General features: G+C 47.6%; 1 protein-coding gene across 1 annotated transcript in view; it reads left to right on the top strand.

Moving 5' to 3' along the window:
• Window positions 1-21,858, top strand: part of EEIG1 (estrogen-induced osteoclastogenesis regulator 1) — a 37,740-nt gene extending 15,882 nt beyond the window's left edge. The window contains exons 3-12 of the mRNA XM_040083191.2: window positions 5,411-5,531; window positions 5,851-5,880; window positions 9,373-9,489; window positions 9,971-10,017; window positions 12,525-12,676; window positions 13,813-13,917; window positions 14,156-14,345; window positions 14,528-14,649; window positions 15,755-15,824; window positions 16,698-21,858. Of these exons, the coding sequence (XP_039939125.1) occupies window positions 5,411-5,531; window positions 5,851-5,880; window positions 9,373-9,489; window positions 9,971-10,017; window positions 12,525-12,676; window positions 13,813-13,917; window positions 14,156-14,345; window positions 14,528-14,649; window positions 15,755-15,824; window positions 16,698-16,743 (1,000 nt within the window). The 3' untranslated portion in view covers window positions 16,744-21,858. The remainder of the gene's footprint in view (window positions 1-5,410; window positions 5,532-5,850; window positions 5,881-9,372; window positions 9,490-9,970; window positions 10,018-12,524; window positions 12,677-13,812; window positions 13,918-14,155; window positions 14,346-14,527; window positions 14,650-15,754; window positions 15,825-16,697) is intronic.
• The last annotated feature ends 591 nt before the right edge of the window (window positions 21,859-22,449 follow it).

Genomic DNA, 22,449 nt, shown 5'->3' with positions numbered 1-22,449 from the left:
AACCCCTCTGTGTAAACTTGTAAAGTATGTCTGCCTCCAGGTTAAACCAGGATTTCATGCATTGTGTCTCCAGCTGGTTTTTATGATTCTCTATTATATTCCCCAAGGGATATGGTGTGTCACAAATCATTCCTGGGATATATTTCCACTGAGCTTCCCAGCTCCTATTGCTTCATTGTGTTTGCTTCTGCTTTCCTACCTGTGTTTGACCACCATGAGCATGACAACAAAATTAAGTGGATCCTGGCAGCCCTAAACTTTACTGATGTGACCTGTTCCTGTGCTGTGTGCCCACGGTGCATCCTCCTCACTGTGGATTCCTCTCCTTTTCCTTGCCAGGCATCTGGATGGCAAAGCCTCAGAGCTGCATTTTTCTTTAATCATGTGTGTACTGCCGTGAAGTGCCCTGTCCTAAGCCCATTATTTGGAGATACCTGCAGGCTCTGGATTGTAAATCTAAACCAGCTAATGGCTTAATGAGGCCTTGCTTTGTGTTACATATGTATGTTCACCCACTTTTGTAATTCCTGGGTTTTATAGGCAGTGATTAGGCATTGTTTGTAGCAGGACCTGCTGTGTTAGTAGGATGGGATATATTTTGGTGTGCTGTGAATGCCGGGGTGTGAATACTGGTTCCTGAGCATCTTAGAAAGTCAGTTTCAAAACAGGCTTTTCAGGGATTTTTCCTTGCCCTTACTAAAGGTCTCTCCTACAGCTTTGCACTGGTTGAAATAGTAACTGTGTTCTCTGGAGCAAAATGCAGGATTGTTCCAGGCTTTGCCAAGCTATGGGAGTGTCAGTGATTCTGCTCTAATTCAGCCTTTGGAAGGGCTGGGGATTAGATGGGACTGTTTTAATTGTGTCTCTGCAGATGAAAGCAGAACTGTGTAAAGAAATGGTGTAGAAGATGCCTTTCAGTTGCAATCTGCTGAAATAAGGTGATATTTTGTTTCTTTAATCCTCATCTGTGATTGAGGAGATTGTACCTGCATTGCAGGGATTGTGTTCCCCTATTCCCCAAAAGACCCACTGCTGGTGTTTGTCAGGGCCCCTTGAAGGGCTGTTTTTCATTGCACTTAAAAAAATCTGGGCTGGGAGTTGGCTTGGCAGCCTCTTCAGAATGGTATTATCTCTCCTGTGCCTTATCAGATAAGATGCTGCTGCTCCTGCTGCAGTGGTGAACCAGGGAGGAGGGTGCAGAGGACTAGGTCTGCTGAGAGGGGGATTAGTTCTGCTTGAAGGCTCTGACACAGATTCACATCTCAGGGAGGGGACAGTGAGCATGTGGACTGAGCATCAGAAGTAGGAAAGCTTACCCTTCCCCTCTGTGTGATGAGGGGGAGTAAATCTGAATAAGTACCTCTTTGTGTGTGCTTATCTCTTTGTGTGTCACATTTAGCCTGAGGTTTTCCCACATTTGCCTCATGCATGAAACATCAGACTGAGACATATTGCTCTAGTGAAACATTTGACATTAAAAGCTATTTTTTGTTGCTGCAGCCCTTCCAGTAAGGCTGTGGCCTTTTTATGACACTGGCTTATGTATGACAACTGCCACAAAGCAAGAGTGAAACATCTGCTTTTCTAAATGCTTCAGCAAGGCAAAAGTGTTTCACCGGGTGGTGTGTTGGAAGGTTGATACCCACAACTCAGCTCTTGAGTCTGTAAATAGAAGTTTTAATCTCTGCTCTAGTGTTTCATTAGCTGGGTTTTCATGTGGGAGAGAGGTTCACAGTAGCCCAAGATAGCATGGGTCATATGCATGGCCTTTTTCTAGAAGTGTTTGCTTTACCAACTTGAATTCAGGGTGAGGCTTGCAGCTTTCTGTGACAGTGCTAGTCTGTCCATGGCACTTAAATCACAGCTGAGAAACATCTCTTCTTTAAGGTCTGTTTGGTGTGTGTTTTTCTGCCTGTCTGCAGAGCTGTGTGTGAGATCTCACAAAGTGGCCTTGGAGGCTTCCCTGAGTTCAATGCTGCCTCTCCAAAAGCAGGTAAAGCAGTGGGTCCCTGCTGTGCATTGTTCTATCATTACTTGAATTCACACCATGCTATAGTGAAGCATCTTCCAGCTGTTCTTTTTCTGCTAAATCTTCTCTCAAGGGGGTAGGATGGACCATGAGGGATGCAGAAATGGAGGTAGATGAGCAGCTCCAGGATTAGAAGACCTCACAAAGCTCTTTTCCAAAGCTCTACTTTTCACAAAAGCTGCCACAGGATTGCTCTGGTTTATTCTGAGTAGGTATATTTAGGTCTGGGAAGAGTAATTACATAGCTTTGAATAAGTCTGAAGTCAGAAGAAGGCAAAGCTTAGCTTGGCAGGGATTCAACCTTCTGGGAGTCTTTTTGCAAAATGATACAGACAGCTTTTTTAAAATAAAACTTCTGAAGACCCGTTGAATTGGCACCTAAGCTTGGCATTGGTGTGAACTATTTCTGGTTCTCCAAATACAGAGTAAAACTTAAAATTAGACACTTCTGGTTTTAAGCTGTTCATTTCTGCTTTACTTTTAGTTGCCTTGTGCTTAGGATGAAAGAAAACTTCTCTCGGTGCAGCCTTCACCATGCTTCTTGGGTGTTTTTTGGTTCTGTATGATGGTTCCTAATTGTACATCAGAGAATATTCCAGACTAAATACAAAACTGCTCATCATCTGAGTTCTCCTTTTTTTTTGTCCCTATTTTAGTGTTCTCTAATTACCAGCCTAATGATAGCTTGAAGGGAGGTGGATAGGCAAAGCCCATTGCTTCTCCACATGCCATCTTTTGGAAATGTGGAAGTAATTTTTTAGAGTTTGGTTTGAAACAATAGAGCTGTTGCTTGCTTGTCTAATCATACAGACCCAGCCCCCACCCTTTAAAGTAAAAAAACCAAAAAAGGTTGAAATTCATTATTGAATGATTGTGAAACTTGTGACTGGAAAGCAGATCTGGATTTTGTGCTATAAACTCCTTGCCCTGTGCAGACTTTTGTGCCCAAAGGCACAAAACCCCCAAGCTGTGTGTGCACCTGCAGCTCAGGTTCATGGCCACAGTGCTGTGGGTAACATAACACCCCCAAATCCTTTTCCTAATTCCTTGTACTGTGTGGTATCTTACAGCAGTTCTGGAAAGCCAACATACATCCTTAATAGGAAGCAGAATGTCTGTTAAAGGAGCTTACACTAAAGGCAAATTAGCTGTGGAGCTCTTTATTGCTAATCAGGAGTTTTTACCACGTTTTGAAGTAATTAGCCTTCATTGGACTTAGCAGCATCCAGCAGATGCTTAATCATGGCTGCATTGTAAAACGAGCAAGAACTCCTGAGGAAGGAAACTTGCATGCTGGAGCAGCTCTTGATCCCACTGATGATCCTGCAGCTGTGGGAGCCAGACATGTGCTGGGAGCTGGAGTTTAGTGCCATGAATGCTCTTGTCTGGCAGGAGTTAGAGCTCTGACCAGGGTTGGGAACAAGGTGTGCGGCGCACTGCTGCTGTCTGATTGAACATCTTTCCCTTGTAGCTGCCGTCCAGCATTCCCTTGGAGCTCTGGTGTCGGTAGTAGCTTTAGCAATAGCCTTGCTTTCTAGAAAATAGTTCCTTTCCAAAGGTGACTCAATCTGCTAAAATATTCAGTGTTCTCTGCATCCCCCTGTACCTGCCTTGTGTTCCTGAAACATGTGTTCACAGGTGGTTTTCCATTCTGTTGCATACCTTTTCTCATCTATATCTTGAGTTTTTCTTTCCTTTAGGTCATTTAAGATGCTTATTATTGAGGCAGATTTAAGGCATCCATATTTGAAATGTAACATGCCTAATTTGGCTGGCATGGTGAATATTTTATTATAGGCAAAACCTTTTAAATCCCTCTGGATGTGTTTCTTCCTCGTGTCTGAGAGAGCTGGGGTGAGTTGAGTGGAGTAATGAGAACCAGATCTCATCTTGAATTAATAATCCCAGATTCAGAGGTATTTTTGGCATTTATGTGTCTCACTTTTTACCAACTTCAATAGTAGGCCCGAATTCTGTCTGGAAGGGATTTAAATTCTCTACCTTGAAGGAATTGTCACCTTCTGTTTTCTCGTTTTAAACAGGGATGATCAGCCTTTATCTGCATTACAGAGGATTACAAGTTTCAGTCGTTTGTCAGCTACTCCTTTTCTGTTCTCTGCGTCTGCCTTGGCTGGCACATTCAGTCCCACTGAAAGTCTTGGAGGACTAACAGGGACCTCCTAGCTCAGGACAGAGCCCTGGATCTGTCCCGTTGGGCTCACCTCGAGGCTGCTCTCATGGCAGTGTCAGCTTCCTTCCCAGAACGAGTGGAGACACTACCGAGGCTGATCATTCTCCCCTTTACCACCGATCCCTTTGGCTTACGCCGGGTCAGATGGTGGGAAGCCTCCCTTTCCCTGCTAAAGCAAACAGTTTATCAGCTGCCCTTGCCCCTTTGTCCTGTGCTAGGAGGAGAGATAAGAGTCAAACTTGCTTGCTCACAGCTGTCAGCGGTGCCTTGGTGCCTTCCCTTCCTTCTTCCCCCAGCCTCATTACTTTGAGGTCTGAACTGGCTGAGGGCCAAGCTCTGAGCCATAAATGGATGGGGTCCTGCAGAAGCTCAGTTGGGAAGCAGAGCCCCGTGGAAGGACCCACAAACCTTGTTTCCAGGCTCATTTGAGCCAGCCTCCTGGGAAAGGTAAAATCCAGCTTCCCCTGAGGGCTGTGCAGGAGCCAGAGCTGAAGTGATTCCTGCACTCAGGAAGGCTTCTCCTCTTCCTCCTGCAGGCACAGGCTGTGCCAGAGCCATGTGCTTCTCCACTCACCCTGGAGATTAGAATGGTCTGCTCAGAAGCTATGCAAGCAAAACCACCCCTTCCCTGGCTGAACCCCTGCAGGATCTGAAGCACCATGTTTGCTTGGTGTGGTCCTGTCTGCTTGCACCAGGAGCATTCCCACGTGTGTTTTTGTCCTCCCTCACTGGCTCAGTCCCAGCCTGAGGAGCAGGGAAGGACAGGCCATCCAGGACACAGAGCAGTTTGCTGTGCAAAGGCTGTACAAACAGACATGCTGGAGGGAGATAAGCTTGTGAACCTTCAGCCCAGTTTGGGTATGGAGATTTGCTCCATCCAGGCTGGACAGTGAATGCGCTAAACTGGCTGAGCAGGAAATGCCAGCAGGCTTGTGAGAATTTTAAAGGCTGTTAAATTCTGTTGATGAGATGATTAGTATTTCTGTAACCTGAGTGGATTTTACCTGTATTGACTAGTGAAAAGCTTGGTGCTAACTTAACACCTTTGTGTGGGGCGGTTTCAGGTGAACCAAGCTATTGCAGAGATCTTTACAGGCTAGCATGCCAGTCATTTAAAAAGACACTTAATAGCTTGTCTTGATTTGGCTTTGTACCTTTATTTGATTTTTTTTTTTTTTTCATTCTCACAGAGAGGAAGTTCAGGAAAACTGTGTCCGATGGAAAAAGAAATTCACCTTTGTGTGTAAAATGAGTGCCAACCCTGCCACAGGACTCCTGGACCCCTGCATCTGCCGAGTGTCCGTCCGTAAGGTGAGCACCCAGCTTTGCTTCTGGCAGGTAGTGCCACCAGCACTGGCAGTTGGTTACCAGCTGCTTTTTGGCAGCAAGAAAAAATGTGTGGACTGTTTTGGGGAGGAAAGATTGTTTGGGACAGGATATGCTGGAATGGAGCCTCTCTCTCCAAGAAGAGTCCTTGATGGAGGATGGGAGTGACCAAGGTGGTGGTAACCCTTGAGAAAGAGGCTTGTGAATCCCAAGAGCAGATTCCAGGACTAAGTAATGACTTTCCCCCTGTTGCCCAGCACATATAATAGCTGCTTTTCCTGTTTTGTTTTGTCTCCCAATATAGGAGCTGAAGGGCGGAAAAACCTACTCAAAGGTAAGAGCACAGAAAGGGCAAATGTAGCAGAGGGATGATGGTCTTGTCTCCTGCTAGTGCTTTACACCCATTAGAAACCAGTGGCTGCTGAGTGGACCAATCTGGAGAGATGCTTGTTAGTTCTTAGTTTAAGTCTGAGTTAAGAGATTTCCCAAAAATCTCAACTTGCTGGGACAGGATCCGGATTGCACTGGATGTGAATTTGTGATGGGGGTTGGAGAGATGCTCTGCATGTCCTCAAACTTTGGGGAAGTTCTGAGTCAGATGTAAACTCTCTGGCTTCTGGCAGCATGTCTCTAATAAAGAAACAGACTCCAGTTCTGTTCTCCAGAGCACAGCAGCCAGCTGGGGCAGGCACTTTGCTGCCTCAGGAGTGCAGGCAGGAGCCTACAGCAGAAATCACCGCCTGCCAAAGCACAGGAGACACCGAGGCAGAAGCCAAACGGATCAGCAGGGATCTTAGTCTTGGTTTCTCTTCCTCACATTTTTTTGCCTGTGCTGTGGGACAGACAATGGGCCACCCTCTTCTCCTCCTTGTGCTGGATCAAGAGACAGCGTTGGCATAGAAGCTGAGCTCACCCAGTGCCCAAAAGCATTTTTGTTTGAAAATGAGTCACTGCTGCTGGCTTCTGATAAACAGATGCTTTGGTCACACACAGCCACGTAAGAATTCCTTCTCATCAATATCCATTCTGAGGCCATGGAGGCAGCTGGCTGTGAACGGTGTACTGCACTAGCTCCCGTGTTCTGCTCTGCTGTGTGGGAGAAGGCAGTGTGGCTGCCCACATCGTTCCTTTTTTGTTGCTAATTAGGACGTGGTCTCAAGGGCCATCAGTTTCACTAAATTCACACTGTGGAAGTTATTCATTTCATGGAGTTGCATGTCCAGGGAGAGAACCATAGCTGGAGGAGGAGACATAGTAAATACATCCACCTTTGCCTCCTGCAATGCCCATCCTTAAGCTTTCTGCAGGATTAGGGAAGGCAGAATTAAAGGAAGCATGAAGGCACGTTTATATGTGGTGGAGTTAACATGAAGATCTTATTCAGGTCATGTTCTAACCTACTTCCTTTTTGCTCAGTCTCCAGTTGTGTTTAGTGGCATTTAAAAGAGACTGACTTCCTCCAGCCCAGAATTGGAGACCAAATCTCAAGTACTTGTAATCTCTTGGGCTGGTATCTTGCTCGGTCTCCTGTGAAAAAGACAGATGTGTTCTCTGTGAAGATGATCTGAAGCAGCTAAGAAATGAGAGATGTCACACCAGAGAAGGGTGATTGCTTGTTCCAGGGAGGTCCTCGTGACAGAACTGATTTAGGCTTCCTAATGTTCCTAAGCAGAAGTCTGTGGTGCATGTCCATGCAGCTATTTTCCCATTTCACACCATGAGTCCCTCCTTTTTAAACTATCCTTATTCAGCTGAGAATTTCTCCAGTCATGGCAGCAGATTTAGAGGAAGACGAAACTTGTGAATGCCCTCTGTACCTGGTCCCCTGTCAGCAAGGGCTCAGGGTGCTGGGGCTGTCTGTGCTCCAGGCAGAGTTTCCAGTGACTTGCACACCTTCAGGTTTGACGTGAATGTCACCTCGGTGTCAGGGGTGACAGAGCAGAAGACGACAGGAAGGACTGATCAAGCGGAAACTCTTTCCCTGAGCTGAAAGAAACACCATCAGCTGGCTGGAAAACTGAGGAAACTATTCTGGAAGGTTATGTCTGAAAACATCCTTTTGTTAAGGGATCTTTCCTCTATATACTGGGAGTCTGCTTCCTGAAAGAACTTCTGACCTCAGCACACCATGTGGGTTGCTAGAGGGTTCTCCCATACTCTGTGTTCCAGTGTCAATCTCCTCTCAGAATTTAGTGCTGTGGTGGAGGAAGAGGGATTGGGTCTGGGCCACCCCTGTGCCATGCTGTTCTGGGTGTGGTGGTGCTGTGTCTTTGTCACAGTGATGGATTGCATCTCCCTCTGTGGCTTTCCTCTGTCCTGTTTATCTCTAAGAGATAAAAATTCACTGTTTTTCCTTATCGGTGAATAATTAGCAAACAGCATAGCCCTTGGCTAGAAGAGACAGAGAAATTTCTGCAGCAAGAGCTGAAGAAACACCTGCGTTAAAGGAATTCTTAAGAAGTGAGAAGAGAGGGAGAAAGGCTATTTTTTTCCCTTCTTTTTTTTTGCTGATAGAAGGTTCCCTCTCTATCCCACTATTTTTTTTTCATTTGCCATCAGAAGTTGCCCTTTGAGAATGGGACGAAGGAAGCAACTATATTCATTTTGCTGCTGTTTCCCCCTCAATCATATATCTCGAGCAGACTGTGATTCTTGACTTGGAACAGTGGGAGCCGGGGTTCCCCTGGCAGTGACTGTTTTGTGCTGTGACTCTCTGTCAGCTTCCTCAGCTGACAGAGGCACCACAATTCCATAGGATGGTGCTGCTGTTGGGGCTCTCAGTTCAGTTGTCATCCAGCTGTCAGCAGCAGGGCAGAAGGGATGTGCTGCAGAGCACAGAACGACCTGCTGCTGCTCCACCTGTGTGCCCTGTTCCCCTGGGAGCTGACCTGTTGGTGTGACGCAGATGCTCCACGCCTGGATGCTTTGGCCACATACAGAGTACAGCATGTCCTGCTGATCAGACGAGATGAAACACAACTGCTTTCTGTTCCTAAAGCTGTGCATAAAAGAAGCTGTAACTTCTTTGAAACACTGTGTTAATACACCAGGGATTATGGCAGGAAAACAAAGGTGCTCTTCATTGTGTTTGTATTTACTCTAGAGGGATCGGTGCCCTTTTTGAAAATGCGTGTGATCTTCAGCTTTGTCACCTTCCCAGTTTGCTTCCCATTTGTTAGAGAAGGTTTAGAGCTAAATCTCTCCAAATATTTCTCTTCCCTTCTGCTTGTCAAACAAAGCCCTTGCTAGTTAAACCTTAGCAGTGTTGAGGAGTGTTCCAGGAGCTGCCCAGCCCAGCAGCTGCCTCTGAGGGGTGAGGCACGGGCAGCTCCCTGTGCCCATAGTCTCAGTTGTTTTTTTCATGATGGTGTCACTTTCCCCTGTAACAATATCCTTTCATCTCCTGGTTCACATGCTCCACTGCATTCTGGGATGGCCCAATACAAAGAGTGCCTTATTATGTTTGTGTATGTGTGATTCTGTTTTTTTCCACATTGTTGACCTAGTGCCTTCCATGTCCTTGGTTATGCAATGGCTGCAGGCTGGTTAACACTGTCCTGGCCACCACCACTGCTGTACACCCTTCCTCCCCGTGGCCTTGGCTTCCTGAAGGCCTCCAAGTGTCCATCTAGCTTGGGATTAGGAATGTGACCCTGTCCATCTTCAAGAACAGAGACTCTTCACAGCCACCACTCTGTGTCCTGGCTCCCGTTTCTGCCCTTGCTCACAGATGTGTTCTCTCCCTTTGGTCTGTGTGACATGTGTAACCCTTTATGGAGTAATGTCTGTTCTCTCACCTTCCTCTCCATTGTTTTCTTGGCTACAGCTGGGCTTTGCTGATCTAAATCTGGCAGAATTTGCAGGCTCTGGATCCACTGTCCGTTGCTGCTTGCTGGAAGGATATGATACTAAGAATACCCGACAAGACAACTCCATCCTAAAGGTACAACAGCTAGAACTTACACAGTAGAAATCCTGCTTAGGACTTTGGGGAGATCACAGTGCAGTGCCAGGCCTGAGAGAAGGTCCTGTTACCTACAGAGACAGGATTTTGTTTTTGTGCTGCTAAAGTGACTTGGGAAGCTTCGCATTGTCAGAGTTGCCCTTTGATAATTTGGCATTGATTTGGCCAAGCAGTGACCCTTGACAAAGAAACCAGGAACAGGAGGGAGGGAAAAAGTTGTTACAAAGCATTGTCAGCATGGCCCAGCTGGTGTCCTGCTGAGCCACTGCCACTTGGAGTTACCGATGGCAGGGATTTGGGGCAGGGAGGGAAATGCTTTGCTAAATCCCTGAAGCTGATTTCTTTGGGAAAGGACCTAGATCTGGCTGATCTTTACACCTAGTCCTTGACCTCCTGGCTGTCGTGAAGTGAGGAGCTCAGTGCAGCATGGCTAATGATGTGCCTTGTGTCCCCTCTCCAGGTCACAATCGGAATGTCCCTGCTCTCTGGGGACCCCTGCTTCAAAACGTGAGTTCCTGGGTGTACCCCGTTCTGGGCAGACACTAAAATTGGTGAAGAGCGGGGAAAAGATGATCTTGATATTGGAAAGTACAGTCAAACTGGTTGAATCAGCCAGAAAAAGTACAGCCAGCTTGTGCTGTAAATTGGTTTTGTTCTCTGCTTTGGCTTTCCCAGCTTTGATTGTTGCTATGCACAGTATTTTCCCTGTTGGTGCAACTTAGGTTTTGGAAACGAGTAGATTTTGATTACAAACTTCATGTTTTGCCTGAAGGATAGAATTTCTCATGGCTCTGGGCTTGGTTTCACTGACCTCCAAGAGGAGAAAGGTCAATAAAGAAAACACTCTTGGAAGTGGACACGCTTCAGCACATATCATGGAGGATAAAGATCTCAGATTGAAACAGCAACACAAATACTTCAAGGCTGAATCATTTTAACTCTTTTTCCTACGGGGCTCACAACTTGGATTAATTAGCAGAGAAATTGCAGTAATGTGGAGTTTTTTTAAATGCATAATGATAGAAAAGAATAAGTACAGTTAGGCTGTGGAGCAGTTTTGCTGCTTAAAGAATTGTTGGTGAATCAGTGAATATCCTGGCCACATCCTCCCTCACAGCACAGTGCAGCATCACAATCCCAGCCCTGCTGTGGTGTGCTGGAAGGTGTGTGACTACACAGCAGGGCTGTCATGTGCCCAGAGGAGTATTTCGTGTTGCCTCCTGACAGTAGGAGAGAAGAAAGCTTTACCTTGAGGCCAGCTCTTGTAACAGTTGTATTCTGGGTTAAAAGGCCTCATTTTAGGAGCTAGCTTGGAGTATATAAATTAGGTCAAATTCTTGTTAAAAATGCTGCATAATTTTTGGTAGGTTTGTTTTGTGAGTGGCTTTTCGTAGTGCTGCAGTATTTTCTGACACTTTTAAACCCAAAATCAGTGTCATCTGATTCTGAAGAATTTCTGCTTCAGAAGGAAGTGTAATAAAAAAGTCTTGAATATCTTAAACCATAACTCTATAGCAGTAACAGATGTTTTAAATCTAGGGTACTAGGATGTATGGTAATAATGTCTGACAGAAATACCTGTTGCTCCTTTGCAATGGAAGTAAGTCCCGCTGTTAGAATGCCTGAAAATTACACAGAATAGGATATAAATATCCATTTAATGTAAGTTGGTTCAGTCTGAAAGTCAACCCTCCCTCCTAATTTTCTTGAAGGATTTTTCGCAGTCATTCCCACTTTTCCCTTTTATGTTGATGATGTGCATATATCTAAAAATAGAAGCTTTGCATGTGGAATAGTCCTTGATCAGTAGAGCTTCTGGTAAATGACACTCATTAGAGGGTTAGGCAGGAATTAAACTGTGCTGGGAAATCATTTCCAGGCACTGATGTTTTGCAGCACTCCATGAACCTTTCCCTGCTGGGGTTGTTGGAAGGGGCAGAGCAGCTGAGCTGACAGACCAAGGGGCTGCTCCCACAGCTGCTGCAGGAACAGTTTGCTTGCTCAAGGTTGTAAAAGCTTTAAAAACCTGTGAAGCAAAGTCCCCAAAGCACCTGGGTGCATGCAAATCACTGATAAGGTGATTAGGGAGGGTTTTTTCCTGGTGAAGGCATGCTGTGAGTTTCCTGGAAGCTTTATTGCCATTCAGCTGCCCACATTAAATATTCTCTCTTCCAAAATACTACAAAGATCCCCTCTCATGTAGCATCTTCCCTCACAGCTCTGAGTGAGACAAAAGATTTTATTTCTCACTCCTCACTTTAAAACTGTAATGTGATGCTTTAGTTCCAGTTCAGCCTTCAGACTACAAGGAGGTTAGGGCTCTGACAGGAATATTCACTTTGCCACGCTGCACATGCTGTGACTTCCACCCAAAAGCACTTCTGGAGGAAGGGAGGGGGCTCCAGGCACTCACAGCTCTGCCCTGCAGCCTGCATTTACAAAGGGATGTTGTAAGCTCACGGAATAACCAGAAAAATAATTCTGACAGCTGGAAAAACACTTTAGTTTCACTGAAAAGGAGTTTAATAGTCAGTTTAAAAAAGGGAAAGGTTATTTGATTGTTGTAAAAGTGCTCTCATAGGGGGACAGGGTTGCTGGGATAAAAGGTTTCATTTTGGCTGAAGAGGTGTAAGAGAAAGGAAGCTGGAGTTGAGAGTGGGACAGCAGCAAACTGGTTCCTGTTCGTGAAGCCAGCTGGCCAGTGGACACATGTTGGAGGTGAAAGAGCAGCTCTGGATGGTGTCCTGGAGCACAGTGCAAGTTCTGAGCCTGTTGTCCCGTATAAATGAATGAGTGGTCCCTTTTTGCCTTAATTTACCTCAAAAACTTGATTTTTCGTGTGATGCAGTCCAAGGTAGGGAAGACACCTAGGGATGTGGGAGAACAAAACCCAACATCCCATTTGAGCTGCTGGGCAGTGGGCTGCCAGCTTCCCCCTGCTGAGAAGGGTGGGATGGACAGAATGATGAGCACTCCCTGCCTGGCTGTGTAACCTCCTTCTCTTCTGATTACAGACCCCCTTCCACCGCCAAGTCCATCACCATCCCGGGGCAGGACTCTACTCTGCAGCTGACCTGCAAGGGCGAGGGAACCACCAGCAGCAGCAGTTCCTCCACAATTGGCTCCCTGCGCCAGACCAAGCCAAGAACTGCCATTCTCAGCTCAGGTCTGAATGCCCACCCTGCAGCCATGCAATGCCTGGCTGTGCCTGCACACGCCTTTGTTTTTCCCAGCATTGCAAGCACAGAAACTCTTTAATTTTTCATGTTTTCCTGCACCCATCCTCAACCACATTGCTCATTAGGAGCATTGAGAATAGCAAAGCCATCTAAGCGTAACTGAGGAGAGGAAGGTTGAATATTTGCCACATATATATTTCTGTTAGTGGAGATAAAGCAATTTGTTCTTTTTGCTGGGGATTTAATAATTCATGCACTGCACTCATCCCTGCTTTCCACTGTGTTCAGTGACACTTACCATTGTTCTGCACTCAGCTGTTCTGTTGCTCAGACTTATCTTCTAGAAAAGTTCCTCTGAAGGTTTTAGAGGTTGGTTTAAGGTCTAGTGGCCTTGTTCCAGCTGCTGATGCAGTTCTTTGTCTTCTGTATGAGCCAGTTTTCAAGGGCACTGCATTTTCACATCAGTTTTTTTTCCTTCCCAGCACATTCCAAATGTGCAGGCAGATACACGGCACCAAAATAGCACTTGAGTCTCATCCCCTCAGTGACAGGGCACGTGGTGCAAGTGGTGTTCTTAAAAAGCTGGCTAATGTGTCACATTTGTGCACTTCTAAATAAGCTTCCAGCAAGAGAGACAAGCAGGGCTAGCAGAGGAGCAGGGGTTATGCTGACGTGCCTGTATCCAATTCAGAGATTATTTAAATGGTACAGGCTCTCTCACAAGTAGTAGAAAGGGAAAGGTAGTAACAGGAGCACCCAAAAACAGGTTGAAATACTTTACTGCCAGTGGCCATCTGATGTTTACTTGGTCTTAGCTTGGTGTTTTTAACTATGGATAGTTTTAGACACTACTAGTCCTTCGAGATGCTACAGGCTCCCAGAGATGTTTGTAAATTCACGTCCTGGATAGAAATTGTGATAAACTTGACAGAGAAGCTCGCTGTGGTCTTCCCTATTCCCTGGGTGTCTCTAAGCCCTGTGCTGGCCTGTACAGCAGGGCTCTGGCCAGTAGATTGCCCTTTCCTTGATCTGTCACCCCAAGATCAGCCTCCACTCCCAGCCGATCAGTGCACTGTGTGCTGGCTTGGTTATGGTGTAAGCAGTGTCCTCTTTTCCTTGGCAGGTGTCCCAGAAGAGTCGGATCAGAACCTGTCCAGCCCGGAGGAAGTTTTCCACTCGGGGCACTCGCGGAACTCGAGCTACGCCAGCCAGCAGTCCAAGATCTCTGGTAACCACTGCTCCACACAGCTCTGCCATCCCTTTTCCTTCCTGCAACAGTCTCCTGTGAGAGTGATTTGCAGCCATCTCTCTCACCCTGCTCTGTAATACCAGTTTCTGCAAATGAGCCCTTAGATGTCTATACCCCTGTGTGCAGGAGCAGAAGTGCTCTGTGAAGCTGCCCTGCCCGTTCCCTGTGCTGCCAGGAAGGGGAGCAGCTGAGGTGTGTGACCCCTCTGTGTTGGCAGGTTACAGCACGGAGCACTCCCGCTCCTCCAGCATGTCCGACCTGACCCACCGCAGGAACACGTCCACCAGCAGCAGCGCGTCCGGCGGGCTCAGCATGACCGTGGAGTACCCTGAGGGGGAGCGGGAGCACAAACTGGAGAAGCCACCTCGCCCCCCCAGACCACCCCTGCTGCTGGACAGACCCTCCCGGTGAGTAACGCTGGAGCAAAGCCCTTGCTCTGGGAAGGAGAGACAGAGCCGGCTCCTTTGTGTTCAGGCAGCAGTGGGTCAGATTGTGGCTGCTGAGGAGGAGACGGTGGCCAAGAGAAGCGGGACAGCATGTCTGTGTCTTGAAAAGCTGAGTAAGTTTTTCCTGTGTTTCCTCCTGCCAGGAGGAAAAAGGATTCAATGGAGAGTCACCCAACCCGAGTGGATGACACCAGGATCGATGCTGATGATATAGTGGAGAAAATAATGCAGAGTCAGGACTTCACAGATGTCAGCAATACTGAAGGTGAGAGGAGAAGCCTTGGAGGGGCTGTCTGGGTTCTTCCTTTCACAAGGCTGCCAAGCATTTACAGTCAGATCTGAGCTGCCATGGGCTCCCTTCTCCTTTGGACAGCTATTTGCTTTCGGTGCTTGTTGGGTGTTTCTGTGGTAGATAAACCACATGGGTTTGAGAGCTGCACATGTGTTTACAGATAGCACTTGGTGCTGTTCTGCACATGACAGCAGAGATTGAATAGTAGCTCTAACACGAAGGGAGAGAGAGGAAAAATAGTAGTGATTCTCAGCACAGTGGAGATCACTTGCATCAGCTGTTTGCAGTGCTCTAGTGGCCTTCATCCAGGATCAGGCCAAGGGTATTTATCAAAAGAGGAGAGCACAACTGGAGGGGCAGCAGCACATCTCTACAGAGACATGGGTTACCATGTGCTGGTGATCAGGTCACTCAGAGAGCTTGAGAAGGGGTTTTCTCCATTGCAGTCACAGCTTCTGTTAGGAGAAAACTAATAATAAAACTGCTTTTGTTTTCACTTTCAATTTCCAGTTTAGCATAGAAATCAATCTTTAATCTGATTTATTTTTTATCTGGGGTTTTCTGTTAAGTTTTAAACTTGAATCTATCTTGTTATCTGTGCTGCATTAATTTACCATTAGTCACCTTAAATTGTTGCTCATGGCAGCACTCTTATCATGTGGGGAGTTAAACCTCACTCACCATGGGTTAGAACTAGACTGGATGCAGCTGCCTCTAACCAGCAGAAAAGCCTGGGTTTCTCCTCCAGTGACTCTACAAGAGGCCTCACATCTCATCTGTTCAGATGTCTGTAAGCTGACCAAAAACTTCATCAGTGGAATTGCCTTAAAAGAGGCATCTGGAGGAGTAGGAGTGAGTTAATATCTCTGCCTTTATTCTTCCAAAGCTTTATGTTGTGTGGGCTCCCTTTTGGAGCAAGGAAAGGAGTTCCCAGGGGCTTTGGGAACACCACCAGGAAGTGTGGACATGTATCTGCTGAGACATGCTCGTTCTGTGCTGATTGTGTGTCTGGGAGGGGAGTTCCTGGCAGCCTCAGTAGTTCTGGATTTTGATCTCTGTCTTCCTTTTCCATCTGCAGACAGTAACCTGAGGTTGTTTGTGAGCAGAGACGGAACAACTACGCTGAGCGGTATTCAGCTGGGAAACAGGTAGGTTTCCCAAAGGGCTGGCAGACAGAGGGGCTCCAGAGAGATTAGTGGGCTCTGTACCTAGGAAACTTCCACTTTCTGCTGCAGGCGAGATTTCTAAATACCATGTGCTACATGGTGGCTTTATTCCCACATTAACAGCCCTGGGATCCCTTTGGTGGCAGGCTGCAGTTGCACTAGAGTATGAATGCAGTTCTCAGCAGGAGCTCAGAGGGATAATGGGATCCTGGTTGTTAGACCCAGGAACAGATGTGAGGAGTGAAAGGACAAAATGGTAGAGGCTGCTTCCCGTTTGTTCCTGAAGGAGGGAGCTTTGCCTCCTGCTGGCCTGCAGCAAAACTGCTGCAGAGCGGGGTTTATTGTCCCTTCACCCTGCCTCTTATTGTCCCTTCTCCCTGCCTCTTCAATTGAGGGCTTCTCTCATGAAAGCCTTCTGAAGCAATAAAACTTTTTCTTGCCACTACAGCTCTTAGCACAGCTCTTGGCCAGTTGCGTTTGAGGCTTTATTGCATATTTTCAGTTGAATTAAAAAGAGCAGGGATGGTAGTGCAGAGATGTATCAAGTCAGTAACAAAACTGGGAGCACAGCAAAGCCAGGCTCTTTGTTCTGGATAGGATACTCCCTCCCCCTTTGCTGTGCCCTGAAGGGTCCATGTGTCACAGCCAGCCCTCTCCAGTGCTGTTGCTGACTTGCCACCTCTTTGTCCCCTCTGTATTCCAAGGACTGACTTCCCACAAGGCTGACTCGTTGCTGGCAGTGTTCTGTGTGGGCATAGAAGATGATGTTTGAGAGTGGAGAGCTCTGAATCAGAGCTTGGTTGCTCAAAATGACTGTGGAAAATAACCAGCCCCTCTCCCCCTCTGCCTCCCCAGGGTCTCATCTGGAGTTTACGAGCCAGTGGTGATTGAAACCCACTAAATGTGAAGAACAGGGTAGAGCTGTTGGACACAGGCCCCCTACCCAGTCCGCTGCCACATGGATGCCAACCTTTACCTCTCTTCATGCAGCATTCCAGAAGGGATTTCTCCACACCCCTCCCCATATGTTTGCACTGCAGAACTACTCCGAGACCACTCCAGAACATGCACTTTCCCTGCATTGGCATTGTCCTTCTCTGCTTCCTGGTCCTTCCAGTGCATGCATCCCCCCTGTTCCTGCTCAGACACAGGGTGTCTGTGGGGCTTATCCTTGGGCTAGTCCCAGAGGATGTTGCTCATCTGCATCCCTCATTCCACCCATTCACTTGCAGCAGGGGACTTCTCAGTTTCTGTCTCCCCAAAACATTGGGTTATACCACTGTGAACTCTTCAAACCACTGGGGGTGGGGGAAACCATTCTAACCAAACCCAGAGCTGCTTGTTGGGGCCACGGTGACATGGCCGCTTGCAGGATGCTTTATTCCACTGACTCTGCAAGGGAACATCACCTCCCGAGGCAATGGTTTTACTGAACAAGGTATGCTGTGGTGTACAGTTCACCTTCCTATCCTCACATCCCCAGACAACATCTTCTCATAGGAAATACTTCCCAAAAGTGCATTTCAGAAAACTACCGCAATCCAGCTGGGAGTTGGTGAACGGTTCAATGTGAGTGCTCGTCACACCACTGACTGCAGCAGCCCTTCCACTGCTGGGCATGGAAGGGGGTGTTCATCAACTAGCATTAGCAGGAGCACTTTAGAGGTTACAGATTTTACCTGGAGGAGGCTTCTACTCACTATTCCAGGAGTATAATCTGTGTTTGCTGGACTGATTCAGCAAATAGTCCTGTTGGAGCTTGGAATACAAAGCCTCTTTTTTTGTTTTGTTTTTTTTTCCTTGTTTCATTGGCTCAGGAAGGGAACTGCCCTTCTTGGACTGTGAAAAGGATCTTGTCTGACAGCCCTTCCCTGGGCCAGAGCTGGATGCAGTTGACTGTAGTGGTCTCTCTGTTGTGGTGGTGATGTCGATTGCCTCTCTTGGCCTGGGCCAGTAAGGGATTTGGTGTTGCTTGGCCTTTCTTGCCTTGTCAGCAGAGATCTGTGCCTGAGCTGGTTCCTTCTGGGGCTGGGGAGAAGCTACTGTCTCTGCCTTCAAGGGTAGAATGGGTGTTTGCTGCTGCATTAGCCACAGCAGCTGTTCTGACCTGCTCTGTGGTGAGTGAACTCTTCTGACAAGGCTTCAGACTGTTCTCTGGTTGATCTTTCAATTGCCCTTCTTTGGGTTTGGTTTCTGCAGTTGTTTGACACTTTTCCTTGCAGTGTGTGGCAGAGATGTCAATCCCTTTCAGCTCCCACTTGGAGATTCTCCTGGCAGCCGAATTGCCAGCGAGGATCTGGGCAGGCCCTGGCTGTGGGCCAGCAGCAGGCTGTGCTTGCAGCCCTCCCTGTACAGAGCCCCTCAGCTGATAAGCTATTTCTGTGTCGTGCCCATTCCTCTTTTGCCAGTGGACTGTGGTAGCGCTCAGCAGCCGTGCCCTCGGAGCAATTCCACGCTCCAGGACCCGGCTCCCCTCTGACACTTTGGTGTGTGTGTGCAAGCACACACTCATTCTGTTCAGCAAGGAAAGATTTGTAACTGATCACGTTGTTCCAAATTCTTAGTTACTGTAAAGCCTCTGTTAAAGGAGAAGAAAAAGCATTAACTGTGGTCTCTTTGGCCAGAATGCATGCAGACGAGCTACTGGAAATCTGGCAGAATGAGAAACAAGGAATGAAAGGGCCTTGATTTAGCTTTTTTTTTAATTTATTTACCCTTCTAGCTAAGGATGCTGCATGGGGAGGGTGCTCAGCAGTGTGGTAAAACTATACAGTTGCTTACTGTGTTTTGATGGTTTCTCTCTTTGAGGCAAGAGGTTTCTTTCTGTGTTTGGACAGACCACATATAGGATATGCATCTTTTCCACCCTTTCCCGTCAAAGGGAAATAAATCTGAATTAAGGTAAAAAGGGGATACAGACAACACCTTGATTTTGTTTCATGTAGGGAAAAAGTGTTGGATCTTTTGAGACTGTCTAGAACAAAAGTTCTTTCACACTTTCACACTTGCTAGGTTTTTTTAATGGTGATCTCTTCTTCATTCAGCCTGGGTAGGTTTGGCACTCAGTTGCAGGCTGCTGAGCATCCTGCCCTGTTCCTGGGGCGCCACGTGTCTGCAGGAAGGAGAGAACTGCTTGTCTTTCTCTCTCCCTGGGGCAATGCCAGAAAGCCAGGCCTGGCCTGACCGTCTGCTCAGGTCAGGGTGAGGGCAGGAGACTCGGACAGCAGTGGCTGTTCTGCCCTGTCTGTGGATGGCCGTGCAGAGCCAAGGGTCTGGCTGCTCCCCAGGGGCCAACAAAGCCCCTCAGGAAATCAGATCCAACCAGGACTTGAAAGGAGCAAGCATAAGCCAGGAAAGAGGCCAAAACCCAGCTCACTTTTGCTGCTTTGCTTCTGTTCCCATGAAGAACAATGGCAGTCACTGTCAGAGCAGTCGGGATCCCAGGGCATTCTTCTGCCCTCCATTGGCAGGAGTCGGCTGCTCCGAGGCACTGGCAGCTCGGCGTGTCACGAAATCAGTGAGACAGAGGGAGGAATATCTTCCCAGAAAAGCAAGAGAAGCAGTTGAGCTTTTGAGAGCACTGGTCTCTTCTTCCCAGGCTGGCAGAGGCATAACCTGCTCCATGGCATCGCTGTGGCCAACCTGGGCGTGTCTTTGGCTTCTCTTCCAATGGCTTGGCTCATCACTGCTTGTGCTTCTGATAACTGTGTCTCATAGGGTATTTCTTCCTTGTCTCCATGTTAGTGCCTCCACAGGTCCTTTGTGGTTTTTAGCTCTCCTGCCCCTGGTTTTGAGTGAGTAAGTAGTCCTACTCATGCAGCCTTGTGCAGCACAGCTGGGGCACCTGGAGCAGACCTGGAGGGAAGAAGGAGCAGTCTGCTCCTATTTGTAGATCCCATGCAGAGCTCCTGCTGCTCATCCAGCACGAGCAATGCCCAGCAGTCCCTAGGCAGCCGTGGGCACCTGAGGTGGTGGCTGTGGGGTCACTTGTCCCACACACTCACCGCTGCCTCAGGAAGCTGCATCTTGCGAGCACTTTTTTCCTTGTGGCATCGCTGCTGCCTGTTCCTGGTTGGACTTTGAACATTTAAGAAGTTGAATCAGTTTCCAGACCCAAACCGCTGGCTAGTTTCCTTTGGGTTTTTCTCTTTTTTTTTTTGTTGTGAAGTTTATGGAATTCTTTTTTTATACAAACCCAGCAGGCTGGTGTTTTTTGACTGCATTATTGTTTCATTGATATTTTATTTCAGGGGGGCTTAGGGGGGAGTGTTCTTCCCTACATTGTTCCCCTTCTCAGGGGATTCAGAGGTGGCTTAAACAAGTAAAAGGACCTTATTGGCAAGACTCTGCATCCCCTGGGTCTCTGATGCTGATGATCAGGGCTGCTCATGCCTGGCTGGCCCTGGAGAGCAGAGCTGGCTCTCTGCCTCAGTCTCGGGATCAAGCAGAACATGTGGGCTCTGCTCCTGGTTTCTAGACTTTTAGTTGGTGGAAGCACATTGGAAAGCATTAGGAAATTCAGTGTAACTTTTTTACTAACTTTTTTTTTTTCTTTTTTTAAAACCAGTATAAAACTGAGTGTCCAAAAGAATAGGCTTAGTCATTACTTGGTGAAGGAGATGGATTTCAGTTGGAAATTGTGATGGGAAAAGGGGGAGAAGGATGTTGCTCCCTCATCATCATCTTTTGTATGGTCAGCACTTTAAATGGGGGCCTCGTGCTGTTCTGACCCTTGGAGTGATGGGCAGCAGACGTGTGATTTCTCCCCCCCTCATTGCCACATCACTATGCCCCCTGCAGAAAGTTTAACAAGCCCTTTTAAACATTTGCTTCAGTTTTTAGAGGGTTCCAAACCAGGTGGAGGCCTAAAGAGATAGTATTTCATTCTCATACGAATAGGAGGGGTTGACTTTTTATTTATTTTGTCGTTGCTGTTTCTTTTTAAGCGAGCGGCAGCGCAGCTGGTCTCTGCACTGCCGCCGGGAACCTCTGGGAGAAACCTCACTCCAGGTACGCTAGAGCACCGCAGTTAAACCCCTCCTGGCGAGGGGCTCCCCCCTCCCCTCCTCGCTGCCTTACCCCGGGGCTGCAGACCCCCATCCTCCGCCCCTCCTGCCCCAGCCCTGCTGCCCCACCTGGTCTCTAGCTGAGTTCTTGCTCTGGTGACTGAGCCCTTTGGACAAGGCCAGTCCCCAGGGACAAGTTCCTACAAACTCTGCCTGGTCGCAGGTGTTTGTCCTTGAAAAGCCACTTCCTCGCTGGTGGGGGGGATTGATGAAGGCAAAATTCCCCCCACTTCCCTCCTAAGAGCTGTGTCCATCAGCCCCCTCCCTGCGCCCTCCGGAGCGCCTCTGCCCCGTCGGGAGGCAGCGGGCGTGGAAACCTGGGGAATGAAAAGGAATTTGGATGAAGCTCTGAGCGAGGGATGTGGCTGAGCCTGGTAACTTGCCTCAAACACATGGAATAACGGTAGAGCCCATATTTTTGTGGGGGGAGGGAGGGGAATGGGGAGATCACGTTTTATTTTCTTGAAAGTGAATTGAGCTTGGTGACCTTCTGCTGAGGCGCACTCGATTTGTATCAGATTCTATAGAGAGAGATGGCTGATATTTTTGGAAAGGGAATGGGTCTATGCAAACTTCCCAAATTGCTTGAAAGATAGTTTAACATTTTTTTACTTTGAAAAATCTAAAGATAAATCTAACTTTTGTCTTAAAGCAGAAGTGCGTTTAGAAAGAGAAGCTACTTCCACTGCTCTATTTTGATGATGATTCTTGGAAAGTTTGGGCTGGAGGGAATGACTATTTTTCACCATTTCTATCTTGCTCCTCTAGTTTTTTTGTTTCTTTTTCTAACGGAATGCTGTGCCGTCTTTGATTCAACAGATCGTGTTTGTATTTTCTGTATCTGGTTCCTAATGTAGAGAAATAACAAATATATGAGGAAATCAATATAATGTCAAATGTTGTTATGGTTTGGGGGAAAAAAATAAAGGTTTTTTTGGTACTTCACACTGATTCTTGTTGCTCTGTTTCTTGTTTTAATTATCTCCTACGGGGTGAGAAGGGCATGCTCAGGCCTAGAATAGTTCGGCTTTGCCTTCTTGGATTGCTCTGGCAGCTGGGAGCAGAGATCCCTGCCAGCCTTTCCCTGGAGCTGGAGAAGGGCTGGAGAGGGCAGCTGGCAGCATGGCACCAGTCCTGTGGAAGCAGCAATCCTGGGGAAAGGTGACACCTGCCTGAGTTGCCAGCAGCGTCCTGAGTTCTGTCCTATCTGTCCCAGCCTAGGCTCTGCCTAAACTGCCCCTCCTGCTGGGGCTACCTCAGCAAGCTCACCTGGAGGATTGAGCCCACAGCCCAGCAGGGCTCCAGGGACTATCCCTGAATCCTCAGGGCTCGTGCCTGAGTAGCTCCTCGCTCAGCACACCCTTAATGATGGGTGAGCCAAATTCAGTGCCCAGATTCTCATTGCTGATGCCTGCCAAGGCTGGAGGGGAGCAAGAGCCCTGGGAGGAAGCAGCTTTTGCCTTTTCCACCTTCCCAGAGCTTCAGCCACACAAAGGTCAGAGCACCTTTGCATCCCAGCACGGTCTTCCCTTTTCCCTTGT

The sequence above is a fragment of the Hirundo rustica genome, chromosome 20 (assembly GCF_015227805.2).
Source record: "Hirundo rustica isolate bHirRus1 chromosome 20, bHirRus1.pri.v3, whole genome shotgun sequence".
Taxonomy (NCBI): domain Eukaryota; kingdom Metazoa; phylum Chordata; class Aves; order Passeriformes; family Hirundinidae; genus Hirundo; species Hirundo rustica.
Note: the sequence above shows the minus strand (reverse complement) of the source record. Positions and strands in the feature narration are given on the sequence as shown.